The sequence below is a fragment of the Euprymna scolopes genome, chromosome 26 (genome assembly GCF_053919585.1).
Source record: "Euprymna scolopes isolate OS-2025 chromosome 26, ASM5391958v1, whole genome shotgun sequence".
Taxonomy (NCBI): domain Eukaryota; kingdom Metazoa; phylum Mollusca; class Cephalopoda; order Sepiida; family Sepiolidae; genus Euprymna; species Euprymna scolopes.
This window is the reverse complement of record NC_136507.1, coordinates 72,744,928-72,762,753: the sequence shown is the minus strand read 5'-3', so window position 1 is coordinate 72,762,753 and position 17,826 is coordinate 72,744,928. Positions and strand designations below refer to the sequence as shown.

Genomic DNA, 17,826 nt, shown 5'->3' with positions numbered 1-17,826 from the left:
GAAAATATCGGCAAAAAAAAGCAACCCTTCACTTGAGAAAAGTGCCCAGTTGAGGATGAAGGAATTAATGTTTTTGGCCAATTTTTCGGCCGAAGGGTCGAGCTTCAAAATTATACCAATCTCGTGAAAATCCATCACCTAGGCAGACATACAAACATACATACATTTAAACAGACAGGTGAGATTTATATTATAGATGATATTGTCGTTTTGTTAGGGGTATGTACATCATTCAGATTTTTCTTTATTTTTTTTTAGTATAGGGAGAATTCTGGACAAGAACTGCATGGACATCAACAGAAGATTGAAGAATAAAAAAAAAACCTGACGAGAGAGAGGTCTATTTGGAAGTCAATTTCTTTTGGGCATTTATTACAATAGACAACAAACAGAAAGTTATAAAGAAACAAATATAATAAATGTTACCAAAGGCAACACAAGTTCCATTCTACCTAGCTGGATAAGTTTTTAGCGTTTCAATTAATTTTAAAGCATTTTTTTAAATTTGAAACAAGTAGTGATCAGTTGCTAAGTTAGAACAACAAGATGGCGAACATGAGGCTGTCATCTATCTGGTGTCTCCATAACCGCTCAAAACTCAAATAATAAACAAAATACTGATAGAAATCCACTCACTGTCACCATAACATTTATTGGATGGATTTCTATCAGTATTTTGTTCATTTTTGTAAATTTGAGTGATTATAGAGACTTCAGGGATAACAGCCTCATGTCATGACGTCTGCCATGATAATGATGATGAATGTACTTACGCTTCAATAGAAACTAAAAGTGGATCTGCATCAGCTTTATCTTGAAGCCGGGACATCTGCTCACGACCTACTCGTACTATATCACAAAGGAACAGGGCTGCATTTGTATGAACCTGAAGAAAACAGTTAAAACATTGACAGATTCGCAACAATTTAGCTTCAGAGATATTTATTAATGTTCAATAGCTGATTTAATAAAAAGTTCATAAATTTTGTCACAAACACCGAATCAAGTTTAAAAGTTATAAATGCAAAGAAAGTTACTACAAAATTAAAATTAGTAATCAATAAAAATTATATTTCAGAAATATAACAAAAAAATATGATTGCCTATTGAATAGATTGACAATTTTTTATCAAATGAAAATATGAATCCGACAAAATAAAAAGAAAAAGAAAAACTTTTTCAGGAATAAGATATTTTTTTAATCATTTTTAACGTTTTCATAAATAGAAGTAATTTTTTAAATCAATGTTAATTAGGCCATAGGAAAGGTTTCTGAGTTGCCTCAAAGTGCGTTCCAGCACACAGGCAACGAAAAAGTGCTCAATATCTGGAGGACAGCTTCTTCTCTTCGTATTCCTTCTGCCAAAATATCTGATGGGGAGGTGGTTGTCACATACTTTTTTTTAGGCGATTACATTTTTGTGTTTTTTATCGGTTCTTTTATTTTTGAAATTGTTGTGGGAGTATCAACGTTGCCCATGATGAAAATGCTCAATATCCTTAGTATAGCAGGTGTGCCCAAACGGAACTTCATGTCGACCCGGGCAATGTCGGGTATCCATGCTAATTGATTAATAAGAGTCAATCAATATTTTATTTTCAAGGATGAGGAGAAATTAAATTTTTTCATGGAAAATTCAGACTCTCACAAAATACTTGTATAAACAGCTTATATACACGGCATAAATAACCTTTTCAATTTTTAATTTAAAAAAAGAAAAAAAAAAAAAGAAAAGAAAAAAGAATAATCAAAAAAGGTATTACTTATGCTGCACTCTGTATGTGCATATATATATATATATCTCATCACCTTTGTTTAGTCTCAAAAGAATGGATAGCCCTGTAAAGGTAGCTACACATGTAATTATGAGGCAACCACATTTCTGAATTGGCACTGCTTGAGTCCAGTGACAAGAAGTGCTAAAAGACTGGAAACAAAGTCGAAATAAGCGGAGAGCACATACAGCACCTGGAATTTCCAAATGGCCACCCATTTTAATACTGACCAAGTTCAATGTTGCTTAACTTCACAGCGATCTAATGGGAACTGGTGTGTCAATGTGATTATGCTGTGTGAGTGTGTATGTATATATACACACACACAGTAAAATAACGTTATGCCAGTTCAATGGAAAGTATTTACAACTAATACTTAAAAAAAAAAAAAAAAAAAAAAAAAGCAAAGTATTTTAAAAAAATATTCATTAAAATTCCAGAAAGAATGAAGGAGATGTAAAAAGAACTTAAAAGAATAAATGTGGATATCATTAAATTATCTATTACATTGTATATAAAAAAATATTTTTTATGACTTCAGAAAAAACATTTTAGTTATTCTATCAGAACACCCTCACACCCCCAATTTACTTTACATTAAGAGATTTCTCATCTGTGTAGTCCTAGTCCTCCTGAGGCAGTTCAAAATGAAATGGTGATAAAAAATAACTAAGACAATATTTTTGAAAATCTTTTTTCATTTCATTTGTTTTGAAAATGCAAAAAATAAGATCAGGAGCAGGTAAGAAATACTTACATCTTCATCTATAGCTGGAACAACCTGATCAACAAGTCTTTCAACTAACTTTTGATCATTTAACCACTAAAAATAATATTAAAAAAAATTGTTAAATTAAAATTACACACACAAACACAAAGATTGAAAATAGTATTGGAATAAGTTTCGATAATTCTTTTACACACATTTCACGAGAAAAAAAGAAAACCTTTATTAAATAGATCAGCAGAAGATAGGCTCTCAAATAATGCTAACATAATAAAAAAAAAATATTTAAAACATTTAAAGAAATATAAAAATCACAAACAATGGAATACATAAATTAGCTCCTAATACAACTTTATAATTATACAAAAAAAAAAAAAAAAAATTATCTATCTAGTCGGGTTCCTTGCTCGGACCAATGTGGCTCTCTCTCCAGATTTCTTTGTCTTCCATCAGCTGCCTCAGATCTTCAGGATCAGAGTTGGCATCATGTACAATTTGCTGGATGTAAATGGTAGAATGAGAATATAGGTCATGGTTAGCAGCTTTTTTTTTGGGGGGGGGGGTCTACAAGCTAACAGATCTAGTAAATCTGGCATATGATTTTTTGGATGGTATCAAAAAAATATCTAGAGGATCACCTGTATGTTACTAGTAGAGAGTTGTTCAATCAATTGTTGGCAAAATACGGCAAATTCTACCGATGCAACCAGAGGTTTAAAATAAAGCAGAATTGAGGCAAAGTATTTGACAACTTAGTAAACAGAATATACCATCCGATATCTTGATCAAAAGCTTAAGACACTGACATGGGAAATATGAATCCAGAGAAGCTGGGTGTCAAGAAAAAGGTGGATGTAGTTTGAAATGAGATCACTAAAGAGCAAAAGAGGAAGCAAAATTTTTTAAAAAGTAGAAGAGCTCAGGGATACAACGCTTCGATATGAATTACAGCGAGGATTAGAGATAGATCAATGATCATCTGGATCATCACTTAAAAAATGTTAGTTTTTGAGGAGCTAAAGACGGAAAAAGGATAATTGAGGGATTCTGACCTAATTTTGTAGTGAACACGTGAAAGACGGCATTGAATAACATGGTCTACTTTCCAAAGTGATGGAAATTAAAGGTTCATCACGACCGTATATCGCATGAACTAGTTACAAAAAAAGGAACAGAATCCAACTAATTCGTATTATTCAACCTATTATTCTCATCTTGAGTGTTATTTACGCAATGTTTTGGTTGATGTAACCTCCGACCTACTTCAAGTGTATCTTGTAGAACTTGGAAATCTTATTTAATCCACGTAGCATGCTCTGGTTCCATCAGGCATGATCAAATAGAAATCCTAAGTAATTCATGATATAGTAGATAAAGTATTTAGTAAAATTAAATTGTAAGTTAAACTCTTCTGAAAGTTGAAGGTTCAATCCTCAAAGCAGGTGACATTAAAAAAGTACAATTTTCAAAATACTTAAGACTTTTACAGTCAAGAGCATGCTACTCACATGGATTAAATAAAGAATTTCATTCAAAATTCCACATTTCAACAAGATACACCTGATGAAAGGTGGAAATTACATCAATCAAAACATTGTGCAAATAACAATATGAGAACAGTAGTTCAGATAATACAAATTATCAACCTTCGTCTGAATAATTCAGAAACAGAACCCAACCAATCCAAGAAACAGGTATGTTTTAAGAATATCGGCACAGATAATTAAATTTCTACAGAAAATTAATGATTAATGCAACCGGTTGACTCAGTTCAGACACAGGTATGTAATCACAGGATTTTGAGAATCCTTATGGGTTCAAGACAATAGACAGAAGCTTCTCTGAAAATAAAATTAAACCATCAATGTTCAGTATCTTGTTGTGCCATGCAAGATCAATAAGATTCAGAACACTTCCATAGCCACAAGGTTACCACAATGGTAAATAGACGCAGGATAGGACCCTAAGAGACACCATACTGGTTTTTAAGATCTCAATGTTCCAACAATAAACTACATTAAAAAAGATTTTTTATGCTGAATTCGAAATAAGTACTTTGATTGGCTGATGAAATATTCTGGTTTTGAAAAGAATTATTTGTTTTGTCAATCTTGTAATATTGTACAAAATACATCCACCCTACTATGAAAGCATTATAGTAAAAGTGAGATATAGAAAACAAAATTAGATGCTCTAGAGCAAAGCTGTTTGGAAATTTTAATTCACCATACCAAAATTAGCATTTGTTTATATGTAACTTCGATGTTCTTTATTCTGCCAGGATTGACATCACAGGTCAAATTCGGGGACATATCTTAGAACCTACTATTTTCTGGTGGCGCCTGACTCCAAAATCTTACACTGACCGGCCATAATCCAGAATCATCAGTATAAATGGTTTCTAAGTTTTACAGTACAAATATTTCAACAAATGCACTTTGATGATCATATTTCAACTGTTTTACACAGATGTTTCTCCACTGTGTGGTATTTTTAAAAATCACCAACGAATTTGATTGTTTAAAAGCAAGTGTGTGTGTGTGTGTATATTAGTAGCTTAGCAAGGCCATAGGGAAGACAACCGAAGCAGCAAAACTGAAGATGCATACCAGGACACTATTTAGAAATGTAGGTAAATTTGGGCATATTTTATTGGCTTGAAAATATAGGTTCTTTTTTTTTACCAATTGTCATAAATTTTAACCAGTTTGTAAACAAAGACAAGCAATTTGAGCACTATAAAAGTGGTGGACAAATGTTTGTTTAAAATGGACATTTGCTGAGGTCATTTACAGGCGCCTCTCCCATGGGTCGATGAGTAGAACTGCCAACTATCAACATGATGGTTCTAGGTTCAATCCTCAGCTTGTGAAAGGTGCTAGTCTAGCCGCACTGATAAGTTGTGATATAACGAAACAAAACTGTATGTGGATGACTACAAATACATTATATATATATATATATATATATATATATATATACATACCCCACCTTTTTTGTCAATTTTATAAGTTTGAAATCTCAGGAACTATTGATCAGAATTTAATGAATGAAGATTCGTTGGAAAGCAAACGACCTGTATTGTGTAATGGACTATGTGACATTTGCATTTAAGGTCACACATTAAAGAGATCATCAATCATTCAGAGCCTAGTTTTAGCACTTTTTACAACCATAAAATGTTTCAAATGATCTGAAATAACAGCAAAGGGAGACTTAATTCCAAATATTTTTCATATGTCATATTTCCCCTCTTTTGGCAACGGGGTACGATTATGAATATCTCCAGTATCAATCCTTATACACTGTGAAATTTACTTTATGTATGAGAACCAAAAAGGGGAAATATAACATATGAGAAATATTTGGAATCAAGTCTTCCCTTGCCTATAGTTTGAAACCATAGCAGCAAGTTTTAGTCTCCCCTCCATAAAGGCCAGAGGTTTGGGGGAGATGTGTGTGTGTGTGTGTGTGTGTGTGTGTGTGTGTGTGTGTGTGTGTGTGTGTGTGTGAGAGTTTTGTTTTGAGGATTGGTTTCTTCTGTAGAAAGCAACCATTTATTAAGTCACCAAACATTTGTCCGAAACATTAGCATGTCTAGTGTCACAACCATGAGTTTTTTTATATTAATAAAAAGATACCTTGCTTTTCTTTTATTGAGCACTCTTAATAACCTTGTTAAATTCATTAGTTATATTTTAATGGACAAATGTAATCTTAAAAATGGATCGATTGTTTTTATTTGTAAAGCAATGTTATCAAATAATACACAAATATACATATATAGTTACCTGTATCATTTCAACTCGGAGTTCTGGGGATTCTATATAGGTTATCAATCGGTAGAGAATGTCCATCATAGCTGACGTTCCAATGTTAAGCAATAAAGTCCCAACAAAATCAGACTTTGATTTAAAAAACTCAAACATCTATTAAAAAAATTAAAATAATAATTAGTTATGAGGCATTTTTCTGTTCGAAGATCAAAATAAGATTATTTTGATCTTATTTCAACTTTTCACCAATATTTTATAAGAAATTGTTCAAACCAGGCCTCCAGATAAAGTTTTTTTTTTTTCTTTTGCTCAATATTGTCTTTAAATTGTTCAGAAATCTGAATGTTTTCATTCTTTTATCTCCACTTGTTAGTAGAGACAAAAAAAAAAAAAAAGATTATTATCCAGAATTCTCCCAATATTAAAAAATAAAAACAAGAAAATCAAATTTTATGACTAACAGAAGAGCAGACGTTTGTCCACCATTTTGAAAATCTAAAATAAATAAATAAAAAAGGAGAGGGAGATAACTCAATTCAAACTTTTGAGATTTTTGTTGTAATGTATACAAATTCACATTAATCACTTAAAAATGATCTTTATAAAAAATAAAACTACTTCATCAATTTATGCAATTTTTTTTTTTTTTTTAAATATGAGGGGAAATATTTGTTGGACTTTAATCTTAAGCCCTAGTTTAAACAAAAATTAAATCAACATTAGTTATTTGTGATATAAGTGTGAAAGGAGATTAGCAGCTTCAAAGGTCTTATTAAATAGCAAACTTGTAAAAGATAAAATGGTTCGTATTCTAACAGATGCCATTAAAAATCAAAAACAATATTTTGAGATCTTCATCTGCTTTTTTTGGACTTTCTTATAGAGCTTAAAACGTTACCTTAACAAAATTATAGCTTTGACTATTGATTTATGATCTATATCAGGTTTCAAAAGATGAATTCAAACATAAGCGATAAAAAAAAAAAAAAAAAAAAAAAAACGACAAATAAATAAATCGGTAAACATTATTAATAGTGTTGAAAATTATTTTAATAATCCAAACCAATTTAGTTTTAACTAGTTATTGCATGTAGTTCTTTCATAATTGTATAATTTTTCTAGCCTAGCTAAAATATACTACTAGAAAGAGTATATATTTGATAGGTATATTGTATAAATAGATTGTCTGTCCTTTTTTAATTTTTTTTTTTTTAAACATAATACATTGCAGAACTTCTTGTTTCATTTCGAAAGAATACAGATACTAAGTACTTTCATAAACTGTAACCGAAAATCAAGGCTCTCCAGTCTCAGGTTCTACCAATTGACTAATTTGAACATTTTTATAAAGTTTAAAGCATTACCTTCACAGCATTGGCATGAAGCCATGAATGTGTGATTTATGTAGTGTTTAAAAACACATGCGATAACTTCAGATCAACACCGCTCAAAAAAAACCATGGTATTAGTAACAGTTTTTAAATTAAATCGAATATATTTTAATCTGCTCTATGTCTAATTAGAAAATACAAACCCCAAGTTTTGTTAGTGCCGGTAAAAAATTAACAATCACAAAAATAGCAAATCTACATAAAATATTTGTGACACACAAACTGAAGTAATATTGGACTAAGACTGATAGATGTAATTTGTATCCTTGTATATAAAATATCTACGTCAACTGGCAGTATCGTCATTTCTTTCCACTATTTTCTGTCATTCATGTGATATATACATATACACACATATTCATCCGTGGACATAATCGTCTGCAAGGCATCAATAGTTATGCTATACCAACATCTCGATTCAGAACACATTGGAACAATGTTAATGAAAGTGAATAAACTGAATCCATCACATATTCTTTTGTATTACTGGTTTTTCTTGTGTTCTTTGTTTTCATGATAAACTGAATCTATGCTTTGTTTTGCTATTTTATTCATCTACTAGCAGAGAGACCCAACATTGTCCAGGATTGAATGATGATCAATGAAGGTTTCATACTCCCATAGTTTTATTGTCATCGAAATCGGAGAAATCGATTACTTTTCCAATCAAATCAATTGATTGCCTGCTCTAGTTGAGGACCCATTGCGAAACACTGGGAGGAAGTATCCCATGCCTCCCTGTAGTAACTCGGTCTACAATACATTGTAGTTTATATTGCACTGTTGAGAACCTATTCTTGATTTTATAAAATTATTTCTTATATATAATGGCTTGAATTAAGTCATGTATCAGAGTGCATATATGCTTTAAACACGCCCCTGTCATATCAAATAACCTACTGTTGATTTATATGTCAGGTATTTCAGCTTGTGTGGTAATAAAGCTTCTCAAATGTACCTGTGATGTTAGGCTTTCTAAAGTGTTAATTTTGGTCAAAATTGTTTGTTCCTTTTTTCATAGGATTATTTCAATTATGAATACTTATCAAAGACATTCTGATACAAAACTTATCAAAGAACACGACCAGGCACATAAAGTACTTTCGTGTGAAATTTTATAAAAAAAAAAAAATTAAAAAAAAAATAAAATAAAAAAAATCGGCCCAGCCGTTTTCATAGGGAACAAACTTACAGAGACAACGTTCCTTTTATACAATAGTAGGGATTGTTATATTTTTGATAGTGGCAACAAGACTTTCAGGACTACCCGTAGATTTACAATTACAAAAATAAGTAAAATACCCATTTACCATCTCGCTTTTTCTTGCTATAAGGAGACCCATGACTTTACTGACAAAACTAGCCATCAATGGGTTAAGCGGACCTTTAGCCTCCAAAAAACCATACAATTTATTTATATAGGTATCATCTCCAGCTAAGCGGTCATTAATTGGAGTCAGATCACATGTCAATACTTCACAGGATGTATTAGAGTATCTGAAAGAAAAAAAAAAAAAGAAAAAAAGAAAAATTGTAATTAAAATAAAAAGACAGGAAAGATCACTTGTAATATCAAGTTAGATAAAAATTAATTTTTAAATTGAAAACTATGAATCAAAGATAAAAGTCTAATAAGTTAGAATTAACGGATGCATAAAGATACAATTAACTTGGGATCTTGTATGAACAACCAGGAATGTAATATTAACATCAAATAAGTCAACCTCCACTATGTAATAAAGACTGATGTGTATTGATTTATAATATTATATCATGCAAAAGATAACGAGTAAAGTACATGTTTTTTTTTAAACTTCCAGATAAAATCATTTCAAGTGGTAAGAGAGAAGCAAGAAAGCAAATAGCAAGTTAGACAAACCAGCACCATCTTAAATTAATTCACAAAGAAATCCTCCCCTCTAAATAAAAAGTCAATAATAAATATCTTAAAAATTTTTTTCTTTGGGTCATCAGAAATGATAATTTATACATGAAAAATACTCACCTTCTCACCTTGCTATTTTTGATCGAGAGGGCATATTAGTATTGTCATAATTTATCTGATGAAAAAACTTCTTTTTTTTTTTTTTTTATTAATGTCTTAGAGGTTTAGTTGTTCAATTACAATATTAAAAATGAATCCCCATAAACTTCCAATTAAATAAAAACTACACATTTTTTTAAATAAAAATACAAAAAAGATTTTCATTTAATTTTTATTTAAATATCTTCATAAAAACATGCACATGACATTTTTTATACGGTAGAATGTGAGTTATGTGCAAAAACATTCAAACATCAAATAAAGTGAGCGATAAAAATTCCTTTTGTGCCTTTTGAGGCTTCAATGGTAACCCAGCATGTAAGGGAAAGATGATCTAATGAAAAGACAAGTGGGTTCTTGTCTAGAATTCCTTATATATTAAAAAAAAAAAAAAAAAAATTTTTTTTAAATCTCTAAATGAAAATATCATATTTCAAAAATCACATAAATCAATCAAATAGTTTTATTTTTAAACAAAACAAGCTGCACATGCATGGTCCCCCTCTGATGCTGCACGTGAGATGATGCAACAAAAAATAATGAAGAAATAATGAATGTGAGAAGTGTGAAGGGCCAACGTTGCCTTCACATTTTCGCCAAGTTTCAGAAAAATCTAATGAATATGGGATAAAACGTGTCATTTTTTGCAATTTGAGGCATTTGTGACCCCTTTTGAGCCCCTAGGAATGCCGAATCCCAGTGAAAAATGGACAAACTGTGCAGTTTCACACCTTAAGACATGTATATTTGAATTCAGTAAATTGGAAAACCACAATATAAAGATACATATCAAGTTTGAGTAATATGAAAAAAAAGCTCCAAAAAGGCATGTTTTTTTTTAGCACTGAAAGTCCCCAGGGACACAGACCAGGATTTTGCCAGGGACACCCATACTAGATTTATATTAAGAACAATGGGCTCCACATTTTGGCTAAGTTTCTGTAGCAGAATTAGCAGTAACCAAAATGAGAAATAGAGCTTACATCTGTTTTGGTTGAGCGAAAGAGAGATTTCCAAGATGGCGTCCATGGGCTTTTATTAGCGTTTACCCAATGTGATTATCGTTGAATCACGTTGGGTAAACGCTAGATTATGCAAATATGTCGTTCCCGGCTGCTATAAAGGCAGGACACTGGAAAGGAGAGGGGGCGTTCTGCACATTGTGTGAAGGTGATTCTGGTGAGTAGATTGTGCTTGTTACGACCCACGTGTTTGCGAGAAGCGAGTTTTTGTTCCGTCTGTTTTTAGTTGTATTTTTTTTTGTTTTGCCTACTACATTTTTGTTTCAAGCTATTTCGGCCCGACTATGGCGAAGGTGTGGATAAGCAGCGATATTATCAAGCTGTTCTCTGGCGAGGGAGACGTTGTAGCGTGGCTGAAAAAAGTGAGACTTGTCGCACAACTTCAGCAGGTGGATGATGTAGCGAGTCTGCTACCTTTATATCTGGAAGGTGATGCACTGGCCCTCTACATGGAAATGGAGGCGGACGATCAAAGAGAAATAGACCGGATTGAGGCCCAATTAAAGGAGGCATTTGCAGACGACGCGTTTGCAGCATACAGAAAACGTGGAACACAGTGTTACCGTTGCGGTGAGAGTGGACACTGGGCTCGGAATTGCTCGGGAAACGAGCACGGAGAGGACGCATAAGCGCCAGTCTCCTTCCCCACCAAGATGCGAGCACAACGCTCCCGGTGATAAGCATCCAGGTTGACGGGACGCGATGTTTGGCGCTTATTGATACAGGATGCTCTAGGACTATTTTACATGCAGACCGGTGTCGGTCTTGGAGAAAAACGAACGTAAATGTCAAAACGATTGGTGGAATGTCCCATGCGTGCTGCGGTGTTGGAGCGGTCTCTGTGTCCACTGACGAAAGTGTGTCTGCCAGAATCGATGTGTTGGTGGTGCGTGGCAAACCGCTGGGGTTTGACTTACTTCTAGGGATCGACGCCATAAAAGCTCTGGGCGGTGTCGTTGTCAACCCTACAGGATCAGTGTGGCTGGGCGACAGGAAAAATATTAAATGTGCAGCCATTTCTATTAATGAACCAGATTTCACCGCCACCTTTGATCATCAAAACCGAACGTGGACTGCATCGTGGAAGTGGTCTGAGGACCACCCCCCTGAAAGACTACACAATTGAGTGTCAGAATACCCAGTGCCGGCAGAAATCCGTGAAGAATACACGCAGGAGCTCCGCACCTGGATAGCTAATGGTTGGCTCGTGCCATACCCAGAGGATAAATTGGGACCTCCCAAAGGCCTAATTCCCCTGATGGCTGTGATGCAGCAGAACAAAGCCAAAGTGTGCCCGGTAATGGACTACCGGGAGCTAAATCATTACGTAGACGCGTTTACGGCCAACGCAGATGTTTGTGCGGCTAAGCTGCGCGAATGGAGACAAAAAGGTGCTAACGTGTCTCTACTGGACCTCAGGAGAGCATACCTACAAGTCCGGGTCCATGAGACACTGTAGCCATACCAGACTGTGGAAATCGATGGGAAAAAATATTGCCTGACCCGTCTGGGGTTCGGTTTGAATGTGGCTCCCCTGATCATGAGAGCAATTGTCAGCAAAGTACTGTCTCAGGAAGAAGTTGTAAGCCGTGCAGCATCTGCTTACATAGATGACATTTTTGTCAACGAGGACATGGTTCTCGCGACCCATGTAAGAGAACACCTAGCGCAGTTTGGGTTAGAGTGCAAGAACCCGGAGCGGTTGAAGGACGGTGCACGGGTGCTGGGATTGGCGGTCTGGATGGAACACAGTGAACTACGGTGGAAGCGAGGAAATGCAATTCCAGAAGCTCCCAGCATTGTTACGTGACGGACAATGTTTTCCCTGTGTGGTCGACTTGTCGGGCACTTTCCGGTGTGCGGTTGGCTTCGTGTGGCTTGTGGAATACTCAGAAGGAGAGTAAGTTCGGTAACGAAGGGCTGGGACGATGAAGCAAGGGGCGCTGTATACTGCATCGTATGATGTTCGAAACCTTGGAATCTGTGCAGCGGAACGATCCAGTCCGGGGAAATTGGTGTGTGGATGGCAAAGAGCTGAATGTATGGGTCGATGCTAGCTCCCTAGCAATTGGTGCAGCCTTGGAGATGCACGAAACTGTGTTGGAGGATGCATGTTGGCTGCAACCTGAAGGTGACTCTCAACATATCAACTTAGCCAAGCTGGATGCTGTATTGAAAGGTATAAATTTGGCTCTACAGTGGCAGAGCAAAGTGCTACACATAAAGACAGATTCTATCTGCGTATACCATTGGGTCTCGGACACACTTACTGGAAAGGCGCGAGTGAGCACCAAACGAGGTGCTTATTAGGAGGCGACTAAGCACTCTAAAGGAGCTCGTGAAAGAGTACGGGCTGACAGTGGACGTGACGCTGGTTCCTTCAGCACGAAACATTGCTGACCGATTGACACGAATACCACAGACATGGTTTGAGGCAATGAAAAAGAAAAACGGGCCTGACCCGGTGATAGGCGCGGTTCACACAGACGAGCTGGATGAGAGTCAAATCATGGTTATTCACAAAGGTAGTGGACATCTGGGGGTGCGACGCACTACCTACTTTGTCAGGAGAAGTTGCCCAACCACGACAAAAGCAACCGTTAAAACAGTCATACGGAAATGTGAGGAATGTCAGTCCAGCGCCAGTCAGGTGGGAAAAGGGAAAGCTGGAAGTTAACGAGAATTGGCAAAGAATTGGAATAGATATCATGCATTATGGCACCTTCCATTTTGTAACTCTGACAGACTGTGGCCCATCGCGTTTCTCCATTTGGAGGAAATTGGCAAGGCAGGACTCGGCAAGCGTGATCCATCAGTTGGAAACAGTGTTCCTCGAGCGTGGCTCGCCGCACGAAATCCTTTTAGACAATGACACAGCTTTCTGCAGCAATGCATTTCAAGCATTTGCACATAAATGGGGAGTTCACTTGCGATTCTGTTGTGCGTACGCTCCAGCCGGGAATGGCATAGCGGAGCGATGTCACCGTACAGTGAAACGAATAGCGGCTAGAATGCGCTGTCCCATACAGGAAGCTGTCTACTGGTATAACATCACACCAAGAGACGACACATCTCCCTTCACTGCGCCTGCCAACCAGATTTATCGATACGAAGTTCGAGTAAAGGAGACCAATCTCGCAACTGCGTCCGCAGATCCCAAGGACAGCTCTTACCAGATTGGATCAAAAGACCGCAAAATCGATGTACCACGAGGTTCGGCAAGGGTGAGGTGACCAAGGTAATCAGCCCTCAATCGATTTTGGTGGACGGTGTGCCTCGCCACATGAAAGATCTGCGCCCTCGCCATTATGTTGTTACATCAGAGGAAGAGGAAGACAGTACAATATCTTCTGAACGAGCAGAGAGTATGATGCAGGACGATGAAGAGCCATATAATTCACATATGGAAGACGCGGAAGAGGGACCACCCGTCTTGCCTTTACGAAGGAGTACCCGACAAAGACGGATACTGCCCCCCTGTCCCTGCCCTGATTGTAAAACACCGCCTATGGAACAAGCTGACGGCAATAACGGTGGTAATGAGGAAGATGACAGGGAGGAAGTGCTGCCTCCAGTTCTTCGAAGAAGCACCCGGCAAAGAAGACTGCCCCCATGCCCCGTTTGTGATCATGAGATCAGGGGGGAGTGTAGCAGAATTAGCAGTAACCAAAATGAGAAATAGAGCTTACCTCGGATACGTCTGTTTTGGGTTGAGCGAAAGAGAGATTTCCAAGATGGCGTCCATGGGCTTTTATTAGCGTTTACCCAATATGATTATCGTTGAATCACGTCTGCTCTCGCGAGATTATGCAAATATGTTGTTCCCGCCCGCTATAAAGGCAGGACACTGGAAAGGAGAGGGGGCGTTCTGCACATTGTGTGTAGGTGATTCTGGCGAGTAGATTGTGCTTGTTACGACCCACGTGTCTGCGAGAAGCGAGTTTTTGTTCCGTCTGTTTTTAGTTGTATTTTTTTTTGTTTTGCCTACTACATTTTTGTTTCAGTTTCAGAAAAATCTAATGGATGGATCAAAATTTATGGGGCAAAACGTGTCATTTTTTGGCTATTTTGGGGTATTTTTGACCTCTTGAGCGCCTGGGGACACAATGGAAATTTTCACAAAATTTTTTTTACTGTGCACATCTATTTAATGAAATACAATTTGTGGCAAAATTTCAGGAAAAACTAATGGATGGTTATCTGGCAATCGTCCGAACACATGGACGCACAGAAGCCACTGAAAACATAGGTCCCTCTCCAATAAATCAGGGGACCAAAAATAATTAAATATTATGAGTATCCCAGATGTGAATGTCTCGGCTGCCATTAAAAACAAAAAAATAATAATTCAACAATAATTCATACCAGATTTATGTTGTAATGCATAATAATTCCCATTAATTGCTTAAAAATTATTTTCTTTATAAAAATTGAACTATTTGATCAATTTGTGATTTTTGAAACATGATATTTTCATTTTGTAATGAGTATGTACATCATATAGATTATTCTTTGTTTTTTTGTTTTTTTATATAAGGGAAATTCTAGTCACAAATTGACTAGTGTTTTTAGTTTAGTTATATTCAACAGGGACCCAGCAAAGAAATGGGGCTGACCTTGTTACATAGACATCCAAACTGAAATTAAACAATTTCCTTTCTATATAGATGGAGTTGATTCGCTAATTCCAACTATGTGTTAGCAAAATTAGACTACCAGGAAATTTACATTAGCAACAACTTTGTAGGTAGTACATCGGACACTTTCTTTTCTGGCATTTATCAAATAGCTAAAACACATTTAGCTTTACAGATATTCATTTGTAAATAATCAAAATTCACCAGTGCAATCAATATTAAATAACATTTTAATAATGTTCTTTGAAATTTTTAAATTACAAGAATCATTTTTTGGGGGGCAACATTCACTAGGATAGGTTGAGCTGGTTCCTCCCTTAGAACATACAGCATTTTGGATGAACGCAGACCATCCACAACAACCAAGATAGTGATAGGCAACAAGTCCTGGGACCAAAGGCGAACACTAGACCTAAGGTTTGACATTGGCTTTAATACATAGATTAGAAATTAAGAAAAGAAAATATATATTTGCAATCTGAATTCATCGTTACAACCCAAGATCACAAAAGTCCGGATTTAAACAAGCACTTGTACAGGTGATCCTTCTCTATGGCTGTGAATTTCACAAGGCTGGCAGTGTTTAACCTTTATTGCTCTCACCAAACTCTGCTGGTCTGCTGGCACCATTTATCTAAATTGAAATCTGATGCAGGATCATCCCTCTCAACCAGTCTCTTTTAAAGAGACTTCAATGGTTTAGCAACACTGCAACACAGGAAAGTTCATCCACAAAGCAATAGCTTTAGAATCACTTCAAGATTGGCAAAGATGCCCAGGAGGCCAGTTGTAATACGAGAATTAACAAAATTTCTTAGTATATTCCATAAATTAGTTTAAACACAAAAAGTTAAAGACCTGAAAGAACAAGCTTAGTTTATAGTATTCATACCTGTAGCGTAATTTTTCTTCAATCTCTTCTGAGGGTTCTTGAGTGACCATATTAACCATCTCTCCCAGGTTATCGGGACGGATAAGGCTAAAAATACAATTGCATATATATGAAAGAAAGTAGCATAAAAAGGAGACATAAATAAAAAATATATATACTATGCAATTTAATGCTAAAAAACAGACAATTTGGTTTTGTTTTAAGGTATATTACCCTTTTCTGGTTATTTAATGCCAAAACTAGTAACTTTGTCAAAAAAAAAAAAAAAAAAAAAAAAAAAATTACTTTGCTCTTTATATTTTCAAATATTTATTCATGGTGTTTGGTTTGGTTGCTTTGTTTTGAAAAATTGTTTTTGACTCTGCAAAACATGATTGAGTTTTGTAAAGGGAAAGGAAAAAAGAGAACATCAATGTTTGGTGCATTTTAGGTCTTGAAACCAGTATCTTTGGACAGTCAGATCTGGTAGCACTAGAACAAACAGACAACACTACTTTAAAGCAATACATTCATAAATAATGTGAGCACAAATTAAAACAATGAAAAAATATAAAAAGGAAGGTTTCTGGCATCTTCTATTAGTTGCTATCTTCATCAAAAGATAGCGTGTTAGATTGTTTATAACAGAGATGGTGCAGCGCTTATCTTTTTCTGGAAGTGAAGTTACAAATGAAACCCATAACCAGTTCAGATATGAACAAAGTATAAAATATAACAGGCTTGGCTTTATTAGAAATGCCTTAATACTAACAATGTATGTATGCCAACAGCATTTGCCCTAAGCGATTTAAACTGGCTTCCTCCAAAAGGAGGAAGTGTCAGGGGAATATCAAATTTACAAGAGGTCTCTACTCACCTGTATATCATAATTAGGAGATGACAATGTTATGGTTTTGCAGTTCTTGCAAGAAATTGTCGACGTCCTCCTACATATGGTGCCTGATATTCCCAAATGGTCAGCCATTTTGTACTGACCAGGTTAACTGTTGTATAACTTCGGTAATCTAACGAAAACTGATGTGTCAGCAGGATTATGCTGTATATTATATTAACGTAGATTGTTTCCTATCAACACCGTTGTTAATGTTTTGTGTATTCCTGTAGACAATGCATTGTGAATGCGTTGTTGGCAGCTCCCGTAACTCATTTCTAATTTGTTCTCCTGTCCTGATTTAGGAGAGGTGTGATTTTTCTGACAAAGGGAGAAGAAAAAGCTGTATTCTAGTACGTTCAAGGATGGAGTACTGTTGCCATATCTGTTTTTGGTAAATTATATCAAGTGCACCTCTTTACTTTCTGTGTGACGGTCATATTGCCAATCTGGTTTTGTGGCTGTTAAATTACTGGCCCTTTTTTGTTTTTTTGTTTTTTTAAAAAAAAATTATAGTTATCTGCATTTTTGCATTTCAGACTTTTAGTTTGCAGTTTTTAACATCTGCAAGGACCATGCCGATTAAAGCAGACAATACAACAAGAATGTTATCTTTTTCAACAAGATACACGAGCATACAATTATTCAAGTAAACAGGTAATTTGAATTATGGCTACTAAAAAAAAAAAA

General features: G+C 35.5%; 1 protein-coding gene across 9 annotated transcripts in view; it reads right to left on the bottom strand.

Annotated features, from left to right (window-relative positions):
* The window catches only part of LOC145248175 (serine/threonine-protein phosphatase 6 regulatory subunit 3-like), a 166,985-nt gene that overhangs the window by 53,932 nt on the left and 95,227 nt on the right, over positions 1-17,826 (bottom strand). For all 9 annotated transcript variants that reach the window (XM_080110015.1, XM_080110016.1, XM_080110017.1 and 6 more), the window contains 5 exons: positions 16,266-16,352; positions 8,981-9,167; positions 6,295-6,432; positions 2,534-2,599; positions 774-886 (listed from right to left, as the gene is read on the bottom strand). In XM_080110015.1, coding sequence (XP_079966141.1) covers positions 774-886; positions 2,534-2,599; positions 6,295-6,432; positions 8,981-9,167; positions 16,266-16,352 — 591 coding nt within the window. The remainder of the gene's footprint in view (positions 1-773; positions 887-2,533; positions 2,600-6,294; positions 6,433-8,980; positions 9,168-16,265; positions 16,353-17,826) is intronic.